Source organism: Leucoraja erinacea, chromosome 10 (assembly GCF_028641065.1).
Source record: "Leucoraja erinacea ecotype New England chromosome 10, Leri_hhj_1, whole genome shotgun sequence".
NCBI lineage: Eukaryota > Metazoa > Chordata > Chondrichthyes > Rajiformes > Rajidae > Leucoraja > Leucoraja erinaceus.
The window spans coordinates 5032656-5052567 of record NC_073386.1 but is presented as its reverse complement, the minus strand read 5'-3'; the positions used below and the strand labels follow the sequence as shown (position 1 = coordinate 5052567).

The 19912-nt window shown below is 47.2% G+C and overlaps 1 protein-coding gene across 1 annotated transcript; it reads left to right on the top strand.

Annotated features, from left to right (window-relative positions):
* The first annotated feature begins 1489 nt into the window (after positions 1-1489).
* st6galnac3 (ST6 (alpha-N-acetyl-neuraminyl-2,3-beta-galactosyl-1,3)-N-acetylgalactosaminide alpha-2,6-sialyltransferase 3) lies at positions 1490-19574 on the top strand. Its single transcript, XM_055642471.1, is given in 4 exon segments — positions 1490-1620; positions 11830-11947; positions 19102-19388; positions 19390-19574. Coding segments are annotated over 4 exon segments (648 nt in total). The 3' UTR covers positions 19502-19574.
* The last annotated feature ends 338 nt before the right edge of the window (positions 19575-19912 follow it).

Genomic DNA, 19912 nt, shown 5'->3' with positions numbered 1-19912 from the left:
GGCCTTGCACCGTGGAGCGGCCTCCAACCGGAACGACCTGGGGGCTCCAGTCGCGGAGCTGCGGACCTACTTACCATCGCGGAGCGAGAGGAGCGGTGGTGGCGAGCTGCTGCGGCTCGACCTGGAAGATTCGGAGGCTCCAACCGCTGGCCCGGTGGACGGTGACACCAGGAGCCCGCGGGTCCCTGCTGGGAGACCGCTTTTCGGGGCTTCCGCCACGGCGACTTCTCCCGCCCGAGTTGCGGGGTTGAGGATGACCTGGAGCGGGACCTTGCATCACCCGGTGTGGCTTTAAATGGCCGCGGGACCTGTTAGCGCCCGCCGGGGCTCCAACACCAAGACCCGGAGCGCGGCCTTGCATCACCCGGCGCGGCTTTAATGGCCGCGGGACTTATTTACCATCGCCCGCCGGGGGCTTTGACTCTGACATCGGGAGGAGAACGAGGAGTGCAGGGGAGAGATACGACTTTGCCTTCCATCACAGTGAGGAGGAGATTCGCTGTGATGGATGTTTGTGTAAATTGTGTTGTGTCTTGGTTCTTCTTCTTGTTTGTATGACTGCAGAAACCAAATTTCGTTTGAATCTCTGGGTTCAAATGACAACAAATAAATTGTATTGTATTGTATCTGTAGCGCCCAGATTGCCTGCGTGCCCCGGGACTGGCTGCAGTTCCCAGGTGGCGCAAACAAATTGAAAGAAAATACGCCTGCGGGCCGCATGATTTCGGGTTACGGGCCGGATACGGCCCTTTACTAGGACAGGTAGGTTGCCAAACCCTGTCCTAGTCAAGTCAAGTCAAGTCAAGTTTATTTGTCACATACACATACGCAGTGAAATGAAAGTGGCAATGCTCGCAGACTTTTGTGCAAAAGACAAACAACAAAACAACCAAACAAATTATAAACACAATCATAACACACATATTCTTTTACATAATAAATAATGGAAGGAAAAATAATGGAAGGAAAAACGTTCTGTAGAGTTAGTCCCTGGTGAGATAGGCCTTTACAGTCCGAATTGCCTCTGGGAAGAAACTCCTTCTCAACCTATCCTAGATGTTAGGCCTCATTGTGTGTGTCCCCCCACATGTTTTAATAGCGATTTCCGCCCATGCCTTGTAATGGACCCACCCATGGTGACTGGGACGTGAGAGCAAGCTGCTTGTGAAGAACACGACTGCACCTTTTCCAACAGCCCCCTCTGAATGACAATGGGCGGAAGAAGAGACAGTGTAGCTTCAACAGCAGCACTGCAAGGGAAATGTAATTAACCATACTGATGGATGGTGTCATATAAATTGTTACGGTAATGATGACTTTAACTCTGAAAGAAATCCGTAATGCAGTTTAGGACACTAATGATCCATTTGGAACAATTCCAGTCATTGGATTTGAAATTCAATCTTATGAAATCAAAATGCACATTCTCAAAATATCATTGTCTAAATGCCCGGAAATAATTAATGCTGATCGGATCATTCCTGTGAAGATGGTGAACGGTCGTTTGATGCAAGGATCCGCAATCTGGCAATTACCAAGAGTGCTGTTACCTGACCAGCGAAATGCAATGAAGATGAAGTCGTCCCTCAGTGCTGGTGATGAGGGACAGTTTGTGATACCGTAATTACAGGCGTATCACACCAGAAGGCATTAAGAGCTTTATGGGTATCATTACACCTGAACATTCATACGAGCCGTCCTGCACGGAGTTGGTTCTTTACTCCGTCACACAGTAATGACAGCTTTATTATTTTTAATTCCTCCACTTTTACCACTTTATCTTTCACGATGATGCCTTTGGATAAAAGAAAGACGTGTTTCTGTGTTCAAGAAGAAACTGCAGATGCTGGAAAATCCAAGGTACACAAAAATGCTGGAGAAAACAGCAGCATCTATGGAGCGAAGGAAATAGGTAATGTTTCGGGCCGAAACCCAAGGGTAACCCTTTTGTGTAAACCAGCATCTGCAGTTCCTCCTTTCAATCGTTTACTTTCGCTTGAGTAAAGGGCCTGTCCCACTTACGTGTCTTTGGCACGCAAATTACGTGACCTTGTGGTCGCGTTGAGGCGAACGAAATCTTCGCGCACCAACGGCCTGTCGCGGAACTGACGGCCAAAGTGGGACAGGCCCCAAGACCCTGGAGCGACGCAACGTCTCAACTCCAACAGCAGCAGAAGCAGGCAAACGATCGTCGAGCTTGGCCTGGGGCTCACGGCCGTTGCGGTCCGGATCCGCCCCCACTTCTACTCCCAGAGCGGGGCCAAGGAAATTGAAGATAGACACAAAATGCTGGAGTAACTCAGCGGGACCGGCAGCATCTCTGGAGAGAAGCAATGGGTGATGTTTCGGGTCAAGACCCTTCTTTTCAGACTGAAGAAGAGTCTCGAAACGTCACCCATCTCTCCAGCGAAGCTGCCAGTCCCGTTGAGTTACTCCAGCTTTGTGTCCATCTTCAAATGACATCACGCGCTCCAGACGGCTGTGCGGTCGAATGAAGTCGCGCGCGACCTTCGCGGGACCGTCGCGGCTCAACGCGACCACGTGGTCACGTACTTTACGTGCCAAGGACACGTAAGTGTGACAGGCCCTTAAGGGAAATGGTTCTTCACAATCTCACCTGAAGGACTTCCTCTCCACGTAATAAATTGCTCCTTCCGCTCTACACGAGTCCCAGCTAGACTTCATACTCACGCCTATGGCGCAGCGGTAGAGTTGCTGCCCCACAGCGCCAGAGACCTGGGTTTGATCCTGACTACGGGTGCTGTTGGTACGGAGTTTGCACGTTCTCCCTGTGACCACCTGGGTTTTCTCCAGGTGCTCTGGTTTCCCCCCACACTCCAAAGTTTGTCGATTAATTGGCTTTGGTGTTAAATTGTAAATTGCCCCTCGTGTATAGTATAGTGCTAGTGTACGGGGTGACTGCTGGTCGGCGCAGACTTGGTTGTCTGAAGGGCCTGTTTCTGCGCTGTATCTCTAAGGCCTAAAATCTAAAGGCTGTGAGGTGAGGGAGTTGCCCACTCATATTATAAGATCTCCTGATCAGAAGTAGGTGAGTAGAGGAACACGTGCCACTTTGGTTGCCAACGTTCTCACTCCCAAATAAGGGAAAAAAGGTGGCATGGCGTGGCGGGGCGGTGTGGCTATGGTGCGGGATGAGGTGACTGAGGAGGCTGGCAGCTAGCAGATGGTACCAGGGACCTTTTTCAAAAGAGAGAGAGAGAGAGAGAGAGAGACAAAAACAACAACCCTCAATAGGTAAACAAATCGTATATATGAACCGTGTATACATATGCAAATGTAACACCAAATTATAACATGGCATAATGCAGAGCATAATCTGACTACCAGTCAGACATGAAATAACACGAAATAACCCAATGTGTAGGTGCCTATAGAGTAGACATATAATCACTGCAAAGGAGGAAAAGAGGGGGGGGACCCACCAAGTCTACTTTTTCCACGGATATTTCTTGCTGCTCATGACTGATTCAACAATTTTGCTAGCCCTTGCTGTCTCCTCCCCTTCCTTAACCCTCGAGCTGTCTCCTCCCATCCCTCCACCCTCGGGCTCCTCCTCCTCCCCTTTTTCCTTCCTCCTCCCCTCCCACCCCCCATCAGTCTGAAGAAGGGTTTCGGCCTGAAACGTCGCCTATTTTCTTCACTCCATAGATGCTGCTGCACCCGCTGAGTTTCTCCAGCAATTTTGTGTACCTTCGATCTTCCAGCATCTGCAGTTCCTTCTTGAACACTGATTCAAGCAGTCCTTGGACCTTTTGCACAGCTAGAGAGAGGTCCTTACATGACAAGTCACAGGTCACAGATATTTGAAGTTTATTTTTGATCAGCTCTATGCTGCATCTGTTTCTAAAGAAGGACAGTAAAAGCTTCTTTCGATATGTTAAGGGAAAAAGAGTAGCAAAGTCACATATGTGTCCCTTGAAGGCAGACACGGGTGAAATTATTATGGGCAACAAGGAAATGACGGAAGAGTTGAATAGGTACTTTGGATCTGTCTTCACTAAGGAAGACACAAACAATCTCCCAGATGTACTGGAGGACAGAGGATCTAAGGGGGTAGAGGAACTGAAAGAAATTTTCATTAGGTGATAAATAGTATTGGGTAGGCTAATGGGACTGAAGGATAATAAATCCCCTGGGCCTGGTGGTCTGCATCCCAGGGTCCTCAGGGAGGTGGCTCTAGAAATAGTGGACGCATTGGTGATCATTTTCCAATGTTCAATAGATTCAGGATCAGTTCCTGTGGATTGGTGGATAGCTAATGCTATCCCACTTTTCAAGAAAGGAGCGAGAGAGAAAAAAACGGGGAATTACAGACCAGTTAGCCTGACTTCGGTGGTGGGAAAGATGCTGGAGCAATTATTAAAGAGGTAATAATGGAACATTTGGATAGCAGTAAAAGGATTAGTCCAAGTCAACATGGATTTATGAAAGGGAAATCATGCTTGACTAATCTTCTGGAGTTTTTTGAGGATGTGACAAGTAAAATGGATGAAGGGGTGCCAGTGGATGTAGTGTATCTAGACTTTATTCGGCAAACACCCGGCATCATTGACTGACGTATCAGGTAATTGAAAAACTTGCGGCGTGATACGGTGTGATACGGCGTGTCGCGATGACGTTTGACGCGCGGCGTTTTTTCACGTTACGCAACATTTTTTTGTCGCCGCTGGATTTTGAAATGTTCAAAATCTTTTGGCGACATTGATATAACGCCAGCGGTCGCCGAAAAAATCGCCAAGTGAGACAGGCCCTTCACAAACTTCTTACAATCATAGGTTGTTCGGGGAGAATTGAAATGTTAATGTTAAAGAAAATCACACCTGCCTTCAAAATGGTCACATAATAAATGCAAACACACAAAGTATTACCCAATCCTAGGTAGGTGCGACTAACTTCTTCAAACCAGTAGCACAGCGGTAGAGTTGCTGCCTTACAGCGCCAGAGACCCAGGTTCGATCCTGACAACGGGTGCTGTCTGCACGGAGTTTGTACGTTCTCCCCGTGACCTGCGTGGGTTTTCTCCGGGATATCCGGTTTTCTCTCACACTCCAAAGACATGCGGGTTTGTAGTTTAATTCTGGTTTGTAGCTTCAGTAAAATTGTAAATTGTCCCTAGTGTAGGATAGTGTTAGTGTGCGGGGATCGCTGGTCGGCGCAGACTCGGCGGGCCGAATGGCCTGTTTCCGCGCTGCATCTCTAAACTGAACAATCACTTAGCCACTTCTATCTCTGGCGTTTGTCCAACCATATTCTAATCAACCATCCTCCCTCAACTGTATCCACCTATCACTTACCAAGATTTAGTCCCGCCCTCATCTCTCTTCCAGCTTTCTTCCCCCCCCCAGAATCAATCTGAAGAAGGGTCCCAGCCTGAAATGTCATCTATCCATGTGCCTAGTGTCTTGGATACCGACCAGATCTGCACACAATAAAGTAACGGATGGATAGGAGGAAATATTCATCATAATGTGGAATAATAATAATAATAATAATAATAATAATAATAATAATAATAATAATAATAATAATAATAATAATAATATCTTTATTATTAATGAATGTATGGGGAATGCAGCGTTAATTGTGGCCCTTAAAACAAAATTTGATAAGTATTTGGAGGTAACATACTTGCAGGATAGTACGAGAAGACTGGAGGGCCTGGTTAGAGTGGACGTGGAGACGATGTTTCCACCAGAGGCCATAGCATCAGAATTAAAAGGATATTCCTTTAAGAAGGAGATGAGGAGGAATTTCACTAATCAGAGGGTGGTGAATCTGTGGAATTCATTGCCACAGAAGGCTGGGGAGGCCAAGTCAATGGATATTTTTAAGGCAGAGATTGACAGATTCTTGATTAATATGGGGTTATTAGTCAGGGATTAGGTGGAGAATACAGGAGAACGGGGTTAGGAGGGAGAGATAGGTCAGCCATGATTGAATGGCGTAGACTTGACGGGCCGAATGGCCTAATTCTGCTCTTATCGCTTATGAACATAAGATAAAACTGAGTGGATTGTTGTGTAAAGGACGGGCTGAATGGCCTTCTTTGCTTTAATGATCCCCTGACTCTGCTTCCAGTGTTTGGTGTTGCTCTGGTGATTTCAAAAGGCTTAGCTGAAAAGCTTCCAGTATCTTGGGGATTTAGAGGCTTCTAATAAAATATACATGATATGAGATTGGAAGGAGGTATCTTCAGTAACTTTGAACACAGCGAAATCAAAACCGTCTTAAAATGCAAATTGAAACGATCGTAAACTCAGCATTTACTTCAAATGTTTGAAAGGAGCGCCGGAGTTATTAAGGACATCTGACTGATAATATTGCAGTGAGTAGTAACATGTGAGCTGGCGGAACTAAAAACAGAAACATTCAGAAGCAGAGTTCATGTTTCAGGTCGGATCCGATCCTAAAATGATTGAAACATAGAAATAGGTGCAGGATTAGGCCATTCGGCCCTTTGAGCCAGCGCCACCATTCAATATGATCTTGGCTGATCATCCTGAATCAGTACCCTGTTCCTGCCTTCTCCCCATATCCCTAAGGCCACTATCATAGCTGCCTCCATCACCACCCCACACCACTGAGGTATTCCAGTCAGGAGAATAGGGAGCGTAAGAGGTGGTGGCGCAGACAGATACAATAGTGGTAAGAACAGCAAGGCAGATTAGTATCTGAATGGTGTCAAGTTAGATAGAGCTCTTAAATTATTATCTAAATGGTAGCCGATTGGGAAAGGGGGAGATGCAGCGAGACCTGGGTGTCATGGTACACCAGTCATTGAAGGTAGGCATGCAGGTGCAGGTGCAGCAGGCAGTGAAGAAAGCGAATGGTATGTTAGCTTTCATTGCAAAAGGATTTGAGTATAGGAGCAGAGAGGTTCTACTGCAGTTGTACAGGGTCTTGGTGAGACCACACCTGGAGTATTGCGTACAGTTTTGGTCTCCAAATCTGAGGAAGGACATTATTGCCATAGAGGGAGTGCAGAGACGGTTTACCAGACTGATTCCTGGGATGTCAGGACTGTCTTATGAAGAAAGACTGGATAGACTTGGTTTATACTCTCAGGGGATCTTATAGAAACTTACAAAATTCTTAAGGGGTTGGACAGGCTAGATGCAGGAAGATTGTTCCCGATGTTGGGGAAGTCCAGGACCAGGGGTCACAGCTTAAGGATAAAGGGGAAATTCTTTAAAACCGAGATGAGAAGAACTTTTTTCACACAGAGAGTGGTGAATCTCTGGAACTCTCTGCCACAGAGGGTAGTTGAGGCCAGTTCATTGGCTATATTTAAGAGGGAGTTGGTTCATGTGGCCCTTGTGGCTAATCAGGGGGTATGGAGAGAAGGCAGGTACGGGATACTGAGTTGGATGATCAGCCATGATCATATTGAATGGCGGTGCAGGCTCGAAGGGCCGAATGGCCTACTCCTGCACCTAATTTCTATGTTTCTATGTTTCTATGTTTAAAGATAGCAGAGTCAAGGGATATGGGGATCAGTATAACGGTGCACTGATTGTGGCCGATCAGCCATGATCACAGAATGGCCGTCTCCTGCACCTATTGTCTATTGTCTAATAGTGGGATTTAAGAGGCTTTCAGTTAGGACAATGTTAACTACGTACATTGGACAATGTTTTACGCACTCTCTGCTCCAGTCTGTCTGCTGCTCATTGCAATTTGGTTCACTTCCAAATGCACATGTGACTTTGTTCATCACAGGCAATGCGTTCCAGGCCTCCAACACCCTCTGTGTAAAAAAAAACCTGCCCCATTAAACTTTTCCCCTCTCACCTTACAGCTGCACCCTCTAGTGTTGGAAATATGGGAAGAAGGTTCTGACTGTCTGCCCTATCTGTGCTTCTGATAATTTTATATCTTCTATCAATTCTCTCCTTAATCTCTGGCATTCCAGAGATAACAATCCAAGTCTCAGGGAATTGACTTGGGTTAGGATGCCTTTTGCCGGCAGTGTGATAATGATCCCTCTCAGAATATAGTACAGTATAGCACAGGAACAACAGGCCCTTCAGCCCACAATGTCTGTGCTAGAGGTCATGTCAAGCTAAACTAATCTCCTATGTCTGCACATGAACCGTACCCCTCCAATCCTTGAATATACACGTGCCAAACAGTTGTACAGAGTCCTCGTCAGACCACACCTGGAGTATTGTGTGCAATTTTGGTCCCTTAATTTGTGGAAGGACATTCTTGCTATTGAGGGAGTGCAGCGGAGGTTCACCAGGTTAAATCCCGGGATGGCGGGACTGTCATATGCTGAGAGAATGGAGCGGCAGGGCTTGTACACTCTGGAGTTTAGAAGGATGAAAGGGCATCTTATTGAAACATATAAGATTATTAAGGGTATGGACACGCTAGAGGCAGGAAACATGTTCCCGATGTTGAAGGAGTCCAGAACTAGGGACCACAGTTTAAGAATAAGGGGTAAGACGTTTTCAACGGAGATGAGGAAACCATTTTCACCCAGAGAGTTGTGAGTCTGTGGAATTCTCTGCCTCAGAGGGTAGTGGAGGCCGGTTCTCGGGATACTTTCAAGAGAGAGCTAGATAGGGCTCTTAAAGATAGCGGAGTCAGAGGATATGGGGAGAAGTCAGGAACGGGGTACTGATTCTGGATGATCAGCCATAATCACATTGAATGGCAGTGCTGGCTCGAAGGGCCGAATGGCCTACTCCTGCACCTATTGTCTATGTTTCTATGTTTCTATTAATTTATCATGTACCTGTTCACTGTGAATGGCTCGTTGTAATCATGTATTGTCTTTCTGCTGACTGGTTAGCACGCAACAAAGCTTTTCACTGTACCTTGGTACACGTGACAATAAACTAAACTGAACTGAACTGCGTGGTTAGTTCATGTCTGATATCGCATGCAGACAGAATGTTGTCACGTCAGTGCCCCTCAAAGTCCCTTCACACAGGCTATGGTGTTTGAAAGGCAGTGGTTGCTCTCATATAATCAAACCTGTCTGAAGAAGGGTCTCGACCCGAAACGTCACCCATCCCATCTCTCCGAAGATGCTGACTGTCCCACTGAGTTACACCAGCTTTCAGTGTCTTGTCTTCCAGGGGATTTCCCCCAATATTTCTGAACATTGAGACAAAAGAACTGCAGATGCTGGTTTATGAAAATGGACACAAAGTGCCGTGGAAACTCAGAGGGTCAGGCGGCATCTCTCGGGAACATGGACTCAAAGTGCTGGAGTTTTACCACCTCTGTCCAAACATTCGCTTATCAAAATCTGCCTCGCCTGCATCCACCTATCCCTCGCCAGTCTGCTGGTCCTCAGTTCCTGCCCTCTTCTCCCCTCTCCCCCTCTACAATCAGTCTGAAGAAATGTCCCGAGCTGAAACGCCACCTGTCCATGTTCTCCAGAGCTGCCTGACCCGCTGAGTTACTCCAGCACTTTGTGTGTTTTTGTGTTTATTGGGTTAATATTTGTTGCTCAATCTACAGAACTATTCATCATCTTATTAGTGATGGTGGGAACGTGCTAATGTGTGAATTGGTCGGATGCCATTAAGCTGCAAAGAGTGAAGGAAATGTTGCCAGGGCTTGAGGGGCTGAGCTATCAGGAGATCCCCTCGATGGTAGGGAGGTCAGAGCCGATGATGGACTGGGCAGTGTTTACTACTTTTTTACTACTTAAATATTAATCCTCGACGCTCAAGTTGCCGAACCAAGCCATGATGCAACCGGTCAGCATGCTCTCTACTGTGCACCTGTAGAAGTTCGAGAGAGTCCTCCTTGACATGCCGACTCTCCGTCATCTTCTCAGGAAGTAGAGGCGCTGATGTGCCTTCTTTATGATTGCATCAGTGATCTGGGAGCGGGAGAGATCTTCAGAAACATGCACGCCCAGGAATTTGAAGATCTGAGATCAGCATTGGCTCACAATGATGCTGCCTAATCCGCTGAGTTACTTCAGCACGTAGTGGGGGTTTTTTTTTTTGTAAACCAGCTTCTGCAGTTCCATGTTTCTATCAGACAAACATGAGCTTTACTGCTTATACTCTGCGACAAAATTGATTTGATGCCAATGATGTTGAACTCCATTGGTGGAGTTCAAGCCACTGTTGCTGTAATGCATCAAGATGCATTAGTAGGTAGGATGTAATGGAATTATCAAATAGTTTTTATGGTCAGAAGGACGCCAATTAGTCTGTAATCTGTTCTTCCCTGGTAGTTTAGTGTTTAGCGCTTAAAGATAAAACATGGAAACAGGCCCTTCGGCCCACCAAGTCCGTGCCGACCAACGATCACTCCGTACACTAGCACTATCCCACACACTAGGGACAGTTCATCATTTTACAGAAGCCAATGAACCTACAAAAACCTACACATTTTATAGACGATTATTATTTAGGCAATGACTGGTTTATCGGGTGGTCGCCGGGGGAGTAGTCTCCTCAGTCGTAGCGTCTTTCTGGTCGTCCCTCAATTTACACCATGCAGTGGGTTTGACGCCAATGAGCGTAGCTCGACTTCTCCTGGCTGTCGTAGGTTGTCGCCAGGATGACAAGGGTTGTCGCCAGTTTTTCAGCGACCTGCTACGACTGTGACAGTCACCGGCAGTTGCCTAAAAAAAAAATCGGCAAGCGGGACAGGCCTATTAGGAATGTGGGAGGAAACTGGGGCATCTTGAGAAAACCCAAGCGTACAAGCTATGTACAGACAGCACCCGTAGTCAGGATCGAACACGAGACTCTGGCGCTGTAAGGCAGCGACTCTACCACTGCGCCAATGTACCACCACCACCGTAGCTCTGCATTGATTTCTGTACTTAAAACGGAACGCGTTAGGGCTAATAAAGGATTTATTTTTTAATATTCAAAAGACCAGGGTAATGGGACAAAGCGGATATCTCTTTTGCAAAGTCAGCATTGGAATGATGGCCCAAATGGGGCCAGGGCATGGAATTAGTACCGATGTGGATAAGCATTTCAGAGAGCTGGCATACTGGACATCTGGCAGGCCAATTATCCTCCTCTCTATATAGGAACATTTCTGCTGTTTGGAGTTTTGAAGTACTAGTGATTTCTTTTCATTTCCAGTTCACCGTGTTCCTCAGCCAGAGATGACGACATTATTGTCATACCTCATTCCACAGAATCTTGGGCATCCACAATCAGTAACCCGTGCCTGCCTTCTCCCCATATCCCTTGATTCCGCTCGCCCCCTAGAGCTCTATCTAACTCTCTTTTAAATTCATCCAGTGAATTGGCCTCCACTGCCTTCTGTGGCAGGGAATTCCACAACTCTCTGGGTGAAAAAGTTTTTTTCTCATCTCAGTTTTAAATGGCCTCCCCTTTATTCTTAGACTGTGGCCCCTGGTTCTGGACTCGCCCAACATTGGGAACATTTTTCCTGCATCTAGCGTGTCCAGTCCTTTTATAATTTTATATGTCGCAGGGAGAACGTTCAAACCAACTCCGTAAAGACAGCACGCCGTGGTCGGGATCGAACCGGCCGGGTCTCTGGTGCCGTAAGACAGCAGCTCCACCGCTGCGCCACTTATCAGCCAGATTGGATTGGTCCTGTTTTAATGAAGAGGAAAGAGCTGGCCAGTCTTCCGTATGTTTGTGTGCATAAACGGAGTCCTCAATGCCATTTTTTCCAATGACGGAAATGTTTTAAGTCAGACCAGATTATTAATCAGTACACTTCATCGGCAGTCCAAGGTCAGAGATTTGATCTCACCGGATTCTAATTGTGGTTAGTCATTCATCATAATTGAACGCAGGAACTATGCATTGCCCACAGCTGCTAGGAGGCGCTTATTTCCATCAGGATTTTCATTATACATAGAGATATTGGTGCTCAGACATCAGGGACTGTGGAGGAGCTGAGGGTAAATGGAATGATGTACGACATGTCACATTTTGCATGGATCTGTGTTCAGAGAGAGGTATTTCATGTATTAGTCTGGGGATGGAAAGAAATCTCTCTGTAAAATACAATTTCAAACGACTTTACAATGAGCTTACACCATACCCAAGGAAATCGACTTATTTATTATTGTCAGCCGGAAAAAGGCGACTTCAAGCTTTCACACGCCCAGAGAGGCCTGCATGGAACTATTACCGCCCCGTCCCACTCATGTTGATAGACCCACTGTGTTCCCACACTCGACACGGCTTACTGTTTACAGAAGGGAAAAGAAAATGCACGTCTACCGCCCGGCGAAAGAATTTGATTGGGGAACTTAATAATACTGAGGAAATATTAGGTGTTGCGTTTTGGGAAGTCTGACAAGGGCAGGACCTACGCAGTGAATGGTCGGGCTCTGGGTAGTGTTGTAGAGCAAAGGGATCTATGGGTTCAGGTGCATGGTTCCTTGAAGATCGAGTCGCAGGTAGATAAGGCGGTCAAAAAGGCTTTGGGCACAGTCAGAGTATTGAGTATAGAAGTTGGGAGGTCATGTTGCAGTTGTACAAGGCATTGGTGAGGCTGCATTTGGAGTATTGTGTTCAGTTCTGGGCACCATGTTATAGGAAAGACATTGACAAGTACGAAAGGGTACAGAGAAAATTTACAAAGATGTTGCCAGAACTCGAGCGTCTGAGATAGTGAGAGGCTGGGACTCTATTCCTTAGAGTGCAGGAGGATGAGGGGTGATCTTATAGAGATGTATAAAATCATGAAAGGTATAGATTGGGTAGATGCACAGAGTCTCTTGCCCAGAGTAGGTGAATCGAGGACCAGAGGACATAGGTTCAAGGTGAAGGGGAAAAAGATTTAAACGGAATCTGAAGGGTAACGTTTTCACACAGAGGGTGGTGGGTGTATGGAGCAAGCTGCCAGAGGAGGGAGTTGAGGCTGGGACTATCTCAACATTTAAGAAACAGTTAGACAAGTACATGGATAGGACAGGTTTGGAGGGATATGGACCAAATGCAGGCAAGTGGGACTGCTGTAGCTGGGACATGGTGGCCGGTGTGGACAAGTTGGGCTGAAGGGCCTGTTTCCACACTGTATCACTCTATTTACTCTGGTGGTGATTTCCATAGACTTTAGAGATACAGCGCGGAACCAGGCCCTGGCCCGCACCACCCAGCAGATACCCTGTACACCAGCACTATCCTACACACTAGGAAGATAGTCCCTTGGGCAGCACAGTGGCGCAGCGGTAGAGTTGCTGCCTTACAGCGCCAGAGACCCCGGGTTCGATCTCGACTACGTGTGCTGTCGGTACCGAGTTCTCACGTTCTCCCCGTGACCGCGTGGGTTTTCTCCGGGTGCTCCGGTTTCCTCCCACACTCCAAAGACATACTGGTTTGTAGGTTAATTGGCTTCGGTAAAGATTGTAAATTGTCCCTGGCGGTTAGGATGATGTTAGTGTACGGGGATCGCTGGTCGGTGCGGTGGGCCTGGTTCCGCATTCTATATCTAAACTAAACTAAACTAAAATGTTACAATTAACTACCAATTAGCTCTACAAACCTGTACACCTTTGAGAATGTGGGAGGAAACCGGAGCATCCAGAGAAAACCCACATGGTCACAGGGAGAACGTACAGACTCTGTACAGACAGCGCCCGTAGGAATTGCTTTGAGAGTCGGCATGCACTCATGTAAAATAAAATGTGGAAATATATCCTCTTAGTTGCTTTGTGTTTGAACTTTCCAAATGATACATAGCTCTGTGGAACTTTCAGTAGCTCCACTGCTCCACTGAGTGCTTTAGTCAGACATCTGTTCCTCCTTGTCATTATACTTTAATGGAGAATTCGGCACACTTTGAAAGTGAAACATTGTGCAAAGTCACACTTGATTGATTTGGAACCAAATCAAACGACCTCATGGACTTCAGATGCCGATGTAACAGAATTGCAGCCAGCAATGTTTGCGCTAGAGATACAGAGACACAGTGCGTAAACAGGCCCCTTCGGACCACCGAGTCCACGCCGACCAGCCATCCCCGCACATTGACATCATCCTGAAGACGCTATGGATAATTTACACTTATACCAAGCCAATCAACCTACAAACCTCCACCTCTCTGGAGTGTAGGAGGAAACCGAAGATCTCGGAGAAAACCCCCGCGGCCACAGGGAGAACACACTGTACAAAACTGTCAGGATCGAACCTGTGTCTCTGGCGCTGTAAGGCAGCAACTCTACCGCTGCGCCTCCGTGCCACACTAAAATCCATCTCCATCCTCCTACCCCTAACTTTAAATCTACACCTCTCGAATGTGTTTTCTCTTCTGCCAATAGAAATAATACTCTCCTGTTCACCGTATCTAGTCCCTTCAGAATTTTTTAATACGCTTTGATTTAAGTCTTCCTCAACTTTCTGCAATGCAAAGAAAGTAGCCGTGTTTCTTCAGAAGTAAAACTTGGCAACAACCTGGAAATATCTTGGCTGGGAAATAGCTTCATCTGCAGAAAGGTGCAATGAAAAGGTTTGAAGATGAAGACAAATGGTTTAGCATTATACGAAAATGAATCAGCTGCATTCCCAACAAATGTACGTTGATGTCTGTTCAAGAATATATTGGCAAGTGTACCGCTCGAAGATAAATTAAACCTGTGCACTGAGTCAGAGGATAGGGAACAAAGTGTTGAATGTGCATTTGGAACTGCACTGAGCAGCAGGCAGACTTGAGCAGACTGTGTTACACATTGTCCAAACCCTACCCCATGCGGATTTGGACCATGGCAATGATCCGTCTGTAGAAAGCATTGTACCGGGATGAATCACAGCATGGTTTGCGAACAGCTCCATCCAAAACCACATGAATTGCAGAGAATTGTGGGCCAACCTCCCTTCTATTGACTCCATCTACACCTTGCTCTGCCTCCGCAGGGCCAGCAGCATAATCAAGGTCGAGTCCTGCCCCAGCCACTCCCTCTTCTCCCCTCTCCCATCTGGCAATAGGCACAGAAGTGTGAAAAACGCACACCTCCAGATTCAGGGGCAGTTTCTTCCCAGCTGTTATCAGGCAACCGAACCACCCTATCACCAACTAGAGAGCAGTTCTGAGCTACAATCTACCTCATCGGAGACTCTCGGACTATCTCTGATCAGACTTTACTGGACTTTATCTTGCACTCAACGTTATTCCCTTGTCATGTATCTGTACACAGTGGATAGCTCGATTGTAATCATGTGCTGTCTTTCCGCTGACTGGTTAGCCCGCAACAAAAGCTTTTCACTGTACCTTGGTTTTCGTGACAATAACTCTAAACTCTAGGTAGACAAGTGGCATATTCCGCCTGGGCAGCTTGCATCCTGATAGCATGAATGTTGAATTCTCCCAATTTTGCTAGCCCTTGCTGTCTCCTCCCCTTCCTTAACCCTCGAGCTGTCTCCTCCCATCCCCCCGCCCTCGGGCTCCTCCTCCTCCCCTTTTTCCTTCCTTCTCCCCTCCCACCCCCCATCAGTCTGAAGAAGGGTTTCGGCCCGAAACGTCGCCTATTTTCTTCGCTCCATAGATGCTGCTGCACCCGCTGAGTTTCTCCAGCAATTTTGTGTACCTTCGATCTTCCAGCATCTGCAGTTCCTTCTTGAACAGATTAAAATGGCAGTTCGCTAGTGAGGCTGATTTCCAGTTGGGAGAATAGGGAGCATATGGGGTGGTGGTGGGCACATACAATAGTGGGGTACAAGAGGCTTTTCAATAGATAATAGACAATAGGTGCAGCAGTAGGCCATTCGGCCCTTCGAGCCAGCACCGCCATTCAATGTGATCATGGCTGATCATCCCCAATCAGTACCCCGTTCCTGCTTTCTCTCCATATCCCCTGACTCCACCATTTTTAAGAGCCATATCTAGCTCTCTCTTGAAAACTTCCAGAGAACCTGCCTCCACTTCTCTGAGGCAGAGAATTCCATAGACTCACCATTCTCTGTGAGAAAAAGTGTTTCCTCGTCTCCGTTCTAAATGGCTTGCTCCTTATTCGTAAACTGGTTCTGGTTCTGGATTCCTCCAATATCGGGAACATGTTTCCTGCCTCTAGTGTGTCCAAGCATTTAACAATCTTATATGTTTCAATGAGGTCCCCACTCATCCTTCTAAACTCCAGAGTGTACAAGCCCAGCTGCTCCATTCTCTCAGCATATGACAGTCCCGCCATCCCGGGATTTAAAATGGTGAACCTCCGCTGCACTCCCTCAATAGCAAAATTGTCCTTCCTCAAATTAAAGGACCAAAATTGCACACAATACTCCAGGTGTGGTCTCACGAGGGCTCTGTACAACTGTTTGGCACGTGTATATTCAAGGAATGGAGGGGTACGGTTCACGTGCAGACATAGGAGATTAGTTTAGCTTGACAGGATATCTAGCATAACATTGTGGGCTGAAGGGCCTGTTGTTCCTGTGCTAAACTGTACTATATTCTGAGAGGGATCATTATCTCACTGCCCGCTAAAGGCATCCTAACCCAAGTTAATTCCCTGTGACTTGGATTGTTATCTCTGGAATGCCAGAGATTAAGGAGAGAATTGATAGAAGATATAAAATTATCAGAAGCACAGATAGGGCAGACAGTCAGAACCTTCTTCCCAGGGTGAATATTTCCAACACTAGAGGGCACAGCTGTAAGGTGAGAGGGGAAAAGGTTTTTTTTTGGGGCAGGTTTTAATGGGGCAGGTTTTTTTTTACACAGAGGGTGTTGGAGGCCTGGAACGCATTGCCAGTGGTGAACAAAGTCACAGGTGCATTTTGGAAGTGAACCAAAGTGAAACCAAAGTGAACCAAAGAAGCACAGATTATTCCCGGGTGATGTTGGGGAAGTCCAGGACAAGGGGTCACACAGCTTAAGGATAAGGGGGAAAAGGATAAGGGGGAAATCCTTTAAAACCGAGATGAGAAGAACTTTTTTCACACAGAGAGTGGTGAATCTCTGGAACTCTCTGCCACAGAGGGTAGTTGAGGCCAGTTCATTGGCTATATTTAAGAGGGAGTTAGATGTGGCCCTTGTGGCTAAGGGGATCAGGGGGTATGGAGAGAAGGCAGGTATGGGATACTGAGTTGGATGATCAGCCATGATCATATTGAATGGCGGTGCAGGCTCGAAGGGCCGAATGGCCTACTCCTGCACCTAATTTCTATGTTTCTATGTTTCTATGTTTCTATGAAACAATCTTACTTGGATAACCTGAAATTAAAGCATATCATTAGTTAGTTACCCAATTGTAGCTAATTCCAAACTTCAATTTACTAGATCTAAACATCTATCCATTTCTTAAGAAAAGATTAACATTTTTAAATAGCCTAAGTGTCCAAATAACATTCACAAAGAATTCACAATAAAACATGATTTTTAAATCTCATTTACATGAATTTATAGGCCAAATGGAAGGAATTTAGTGTTCAATTGCTGTAAATTAATGGCCATTTAAATCAGCTTTCGAGTGGGATCCTGTGGAACTCTGTGGAACGCGCTGGTTTGGAACGTTCCCATTGTGGTGAATTTGTACCCCAAATGCACCTTAAAACTTTGTATAAAGGGATCTTAAGAAGCCATTTTTAATGTAAAAATAAACAACCTACCTTCCGTTGTCCCCTGTATGAGATCCGTCCTGTTGTCGGCGGTGGCGGGTTTTAGAGGATAATTTTGAACCTATTATAACAATTAAATTAACCATTTAAATTTAAAAATAGCTGCAGCGAATGAACCTCGCAGCGATTTTTCGTCAGCAACTAAGTAGGCTAAACAACCTCGATTTGAATAGCCTAGGGAAAAACGCGTTTTAAACCCGCCCCCTCTCAATGGCGCCAAAATCACGCACACGGGCTGGGACAGACCTGCAGCCCTGCTGAAGGTAGGTTTTGCAACATACCTACTTTAGAGTCATCTAGAGAAACAGGGTGCAAACAGGCCCTTCAGCCCATCGACCATCAAACAGCCCGTGGGATGTGGGAGGAAACCGGAGGAAACACATGCGGTCACAGGGAGAACATGCAAACTCCACTCACACACACAGACAACACTCTTAGGTCGGGAACGAACCTGGCGGTGTGAGGCAGGGATCTATCGCTGCACCACTGTGCCACTGTGCCGCCACTTTTATTGATTCTAAAATAATTCGAGATGTCCTGGGTTTGGGGAAGGCACTATGTTGATTGAATGACGGAGTAGACTCGATGGGCCGAATGGCCTAATTCTGCTCCTATCACTTATGAACATATTACATAACAGGGCGGCACGGTGGCGCAGCGGTAGAGTTGCTGCCTCACAGCGCCAGAGACCCGGGTTCGATCTTGACCACGGGTACTGTCTGTACGGAGTTTGTACGTTCTCCCCGTGACCTGCGTTGGTTTTCTCCGGCATCTTCAGTTTCCTTCCTCGCTCCAAAGACGTACAGGTATGTAGGCTAATTGGCTTGGTAAAATTGTAAAATTAAGATTGTAAAACTGACCTTAGTGTGTGTAAGGTAGTGTTAGTGTATGGGGATCGCTGGTCCGTGTGGGCTTGGCAGGCCAAGAGGCCTGTTTCCGCAATGTATCTCTAAACCAAACAAAAATATTAATTCTCTCTCTCTCCCCCTCTCCCACCCTCCCTCTCTCTCTCTCTCTCTCTCTCCATCCCTCTCTCTCTCCTCTCTCCGTCTCTCTCTCTCTCTCCCCCCACATTGCAGTCACAACAACTTCTAATTTTCAGCTCCTTTGCTGTGTCTCTCTCTGCCTCTCTCTCTTTCCTCTCCCTGTCTCTCTCTCTCTCTCTTTCTCTCTCTCTCTCTCTGTCTCTCTCTTCTCTCTCTCTCTCTCTCTCTCTCTCTCTCTCTCTCTCTCTCTCTCTCTCTCTCCCTCTCTCTCTCTCTCTCTCCCCTCTCTCTCTCTCCCTCTCCCTCTCTCTCTCTCTCTCTCTCCATCCCTCTCTATCTCTCTCTTCTCTCCATCCATCCCTCTCTCTCTCTCCCTCTCCTCTCTGTTCTCTTCTCTCTCTCTCACTCTCTCTCTCTCCCTCTCTCTCCCTCTCTCTCTCCCTCTCCATCCCTCTCCCTCTCTCTCTCTCTCTCTCTCTCTCTCTCTCTCCCTCTCTCTCTCCATCCCTCTCACTCTCTCCCTCCCTCTCCGTCTCTCTCTCTCTCCCTGTCTCTCTCTCCATCAGCCTCTCCGCCTGCACTGTGAGCTGTGCAGCATCGTGTCCAGCTCGGGACAGAATGCTGGCCTGGAGATTGACCAGTTGCCGTGCGTGTGGAGAATGAACAACGCGCCCACGCTGGGCTTCGAGAGGGACGTGGGGACCCGGACCAGTGTCCGTGTGGTGTCCCACTTCAGCTTCCCCCTCCTGCGGCGGAGGCAGCAGCATTACTTCGGGGAAGCCAACGAGACCGTCTACGTGTTCTGGGGGCCCTTGCGGTTGATGCTGCAAGATGGCAAAGGGGCCGTGTACAACGCTGCAGAAACTGGCGCGCAAGTACCCCCTGGCCAAGATCTACTTCACTACGGAGGAACGAATGAGCTACTGTGACCAGGTCTTCAAGCTGGAGACCGGCAAAGACAGGTAGGCCTTCCATCCTTGTCGAAAACAACCCCCTTAATAAACCAAAGGTAGACACAAAATGCCGGAGTAACTCAGCGGGACAGGCAGCCATGGCCCTTCGGCCCAACTTGCCCACGCCGACCAACTAGTACAACCTGCCTGCGTTTGGCCCAGATCCCTCTAAACCCTCTGGAGAGAAGGAATGGGTGACGTTTCAGGTCGAATCCCTTCTTCAGAACTGTGGTTTCACCCAGGCGAACCCTAGGCCTCTCCATTAACCAGTTCACCGCCAAGTCTCTTTTTCATTCTTAGCCACGACCCGAGTGTACTCAAGGTTAAAAGGCCGCACGGTGGCGCAGCGGGTAGAACTACTGTTTTACAGTGGCCCAAGACCCAGGTTCGATCCTGACCTCGGGTACTGTCTGCACAGAGTTTG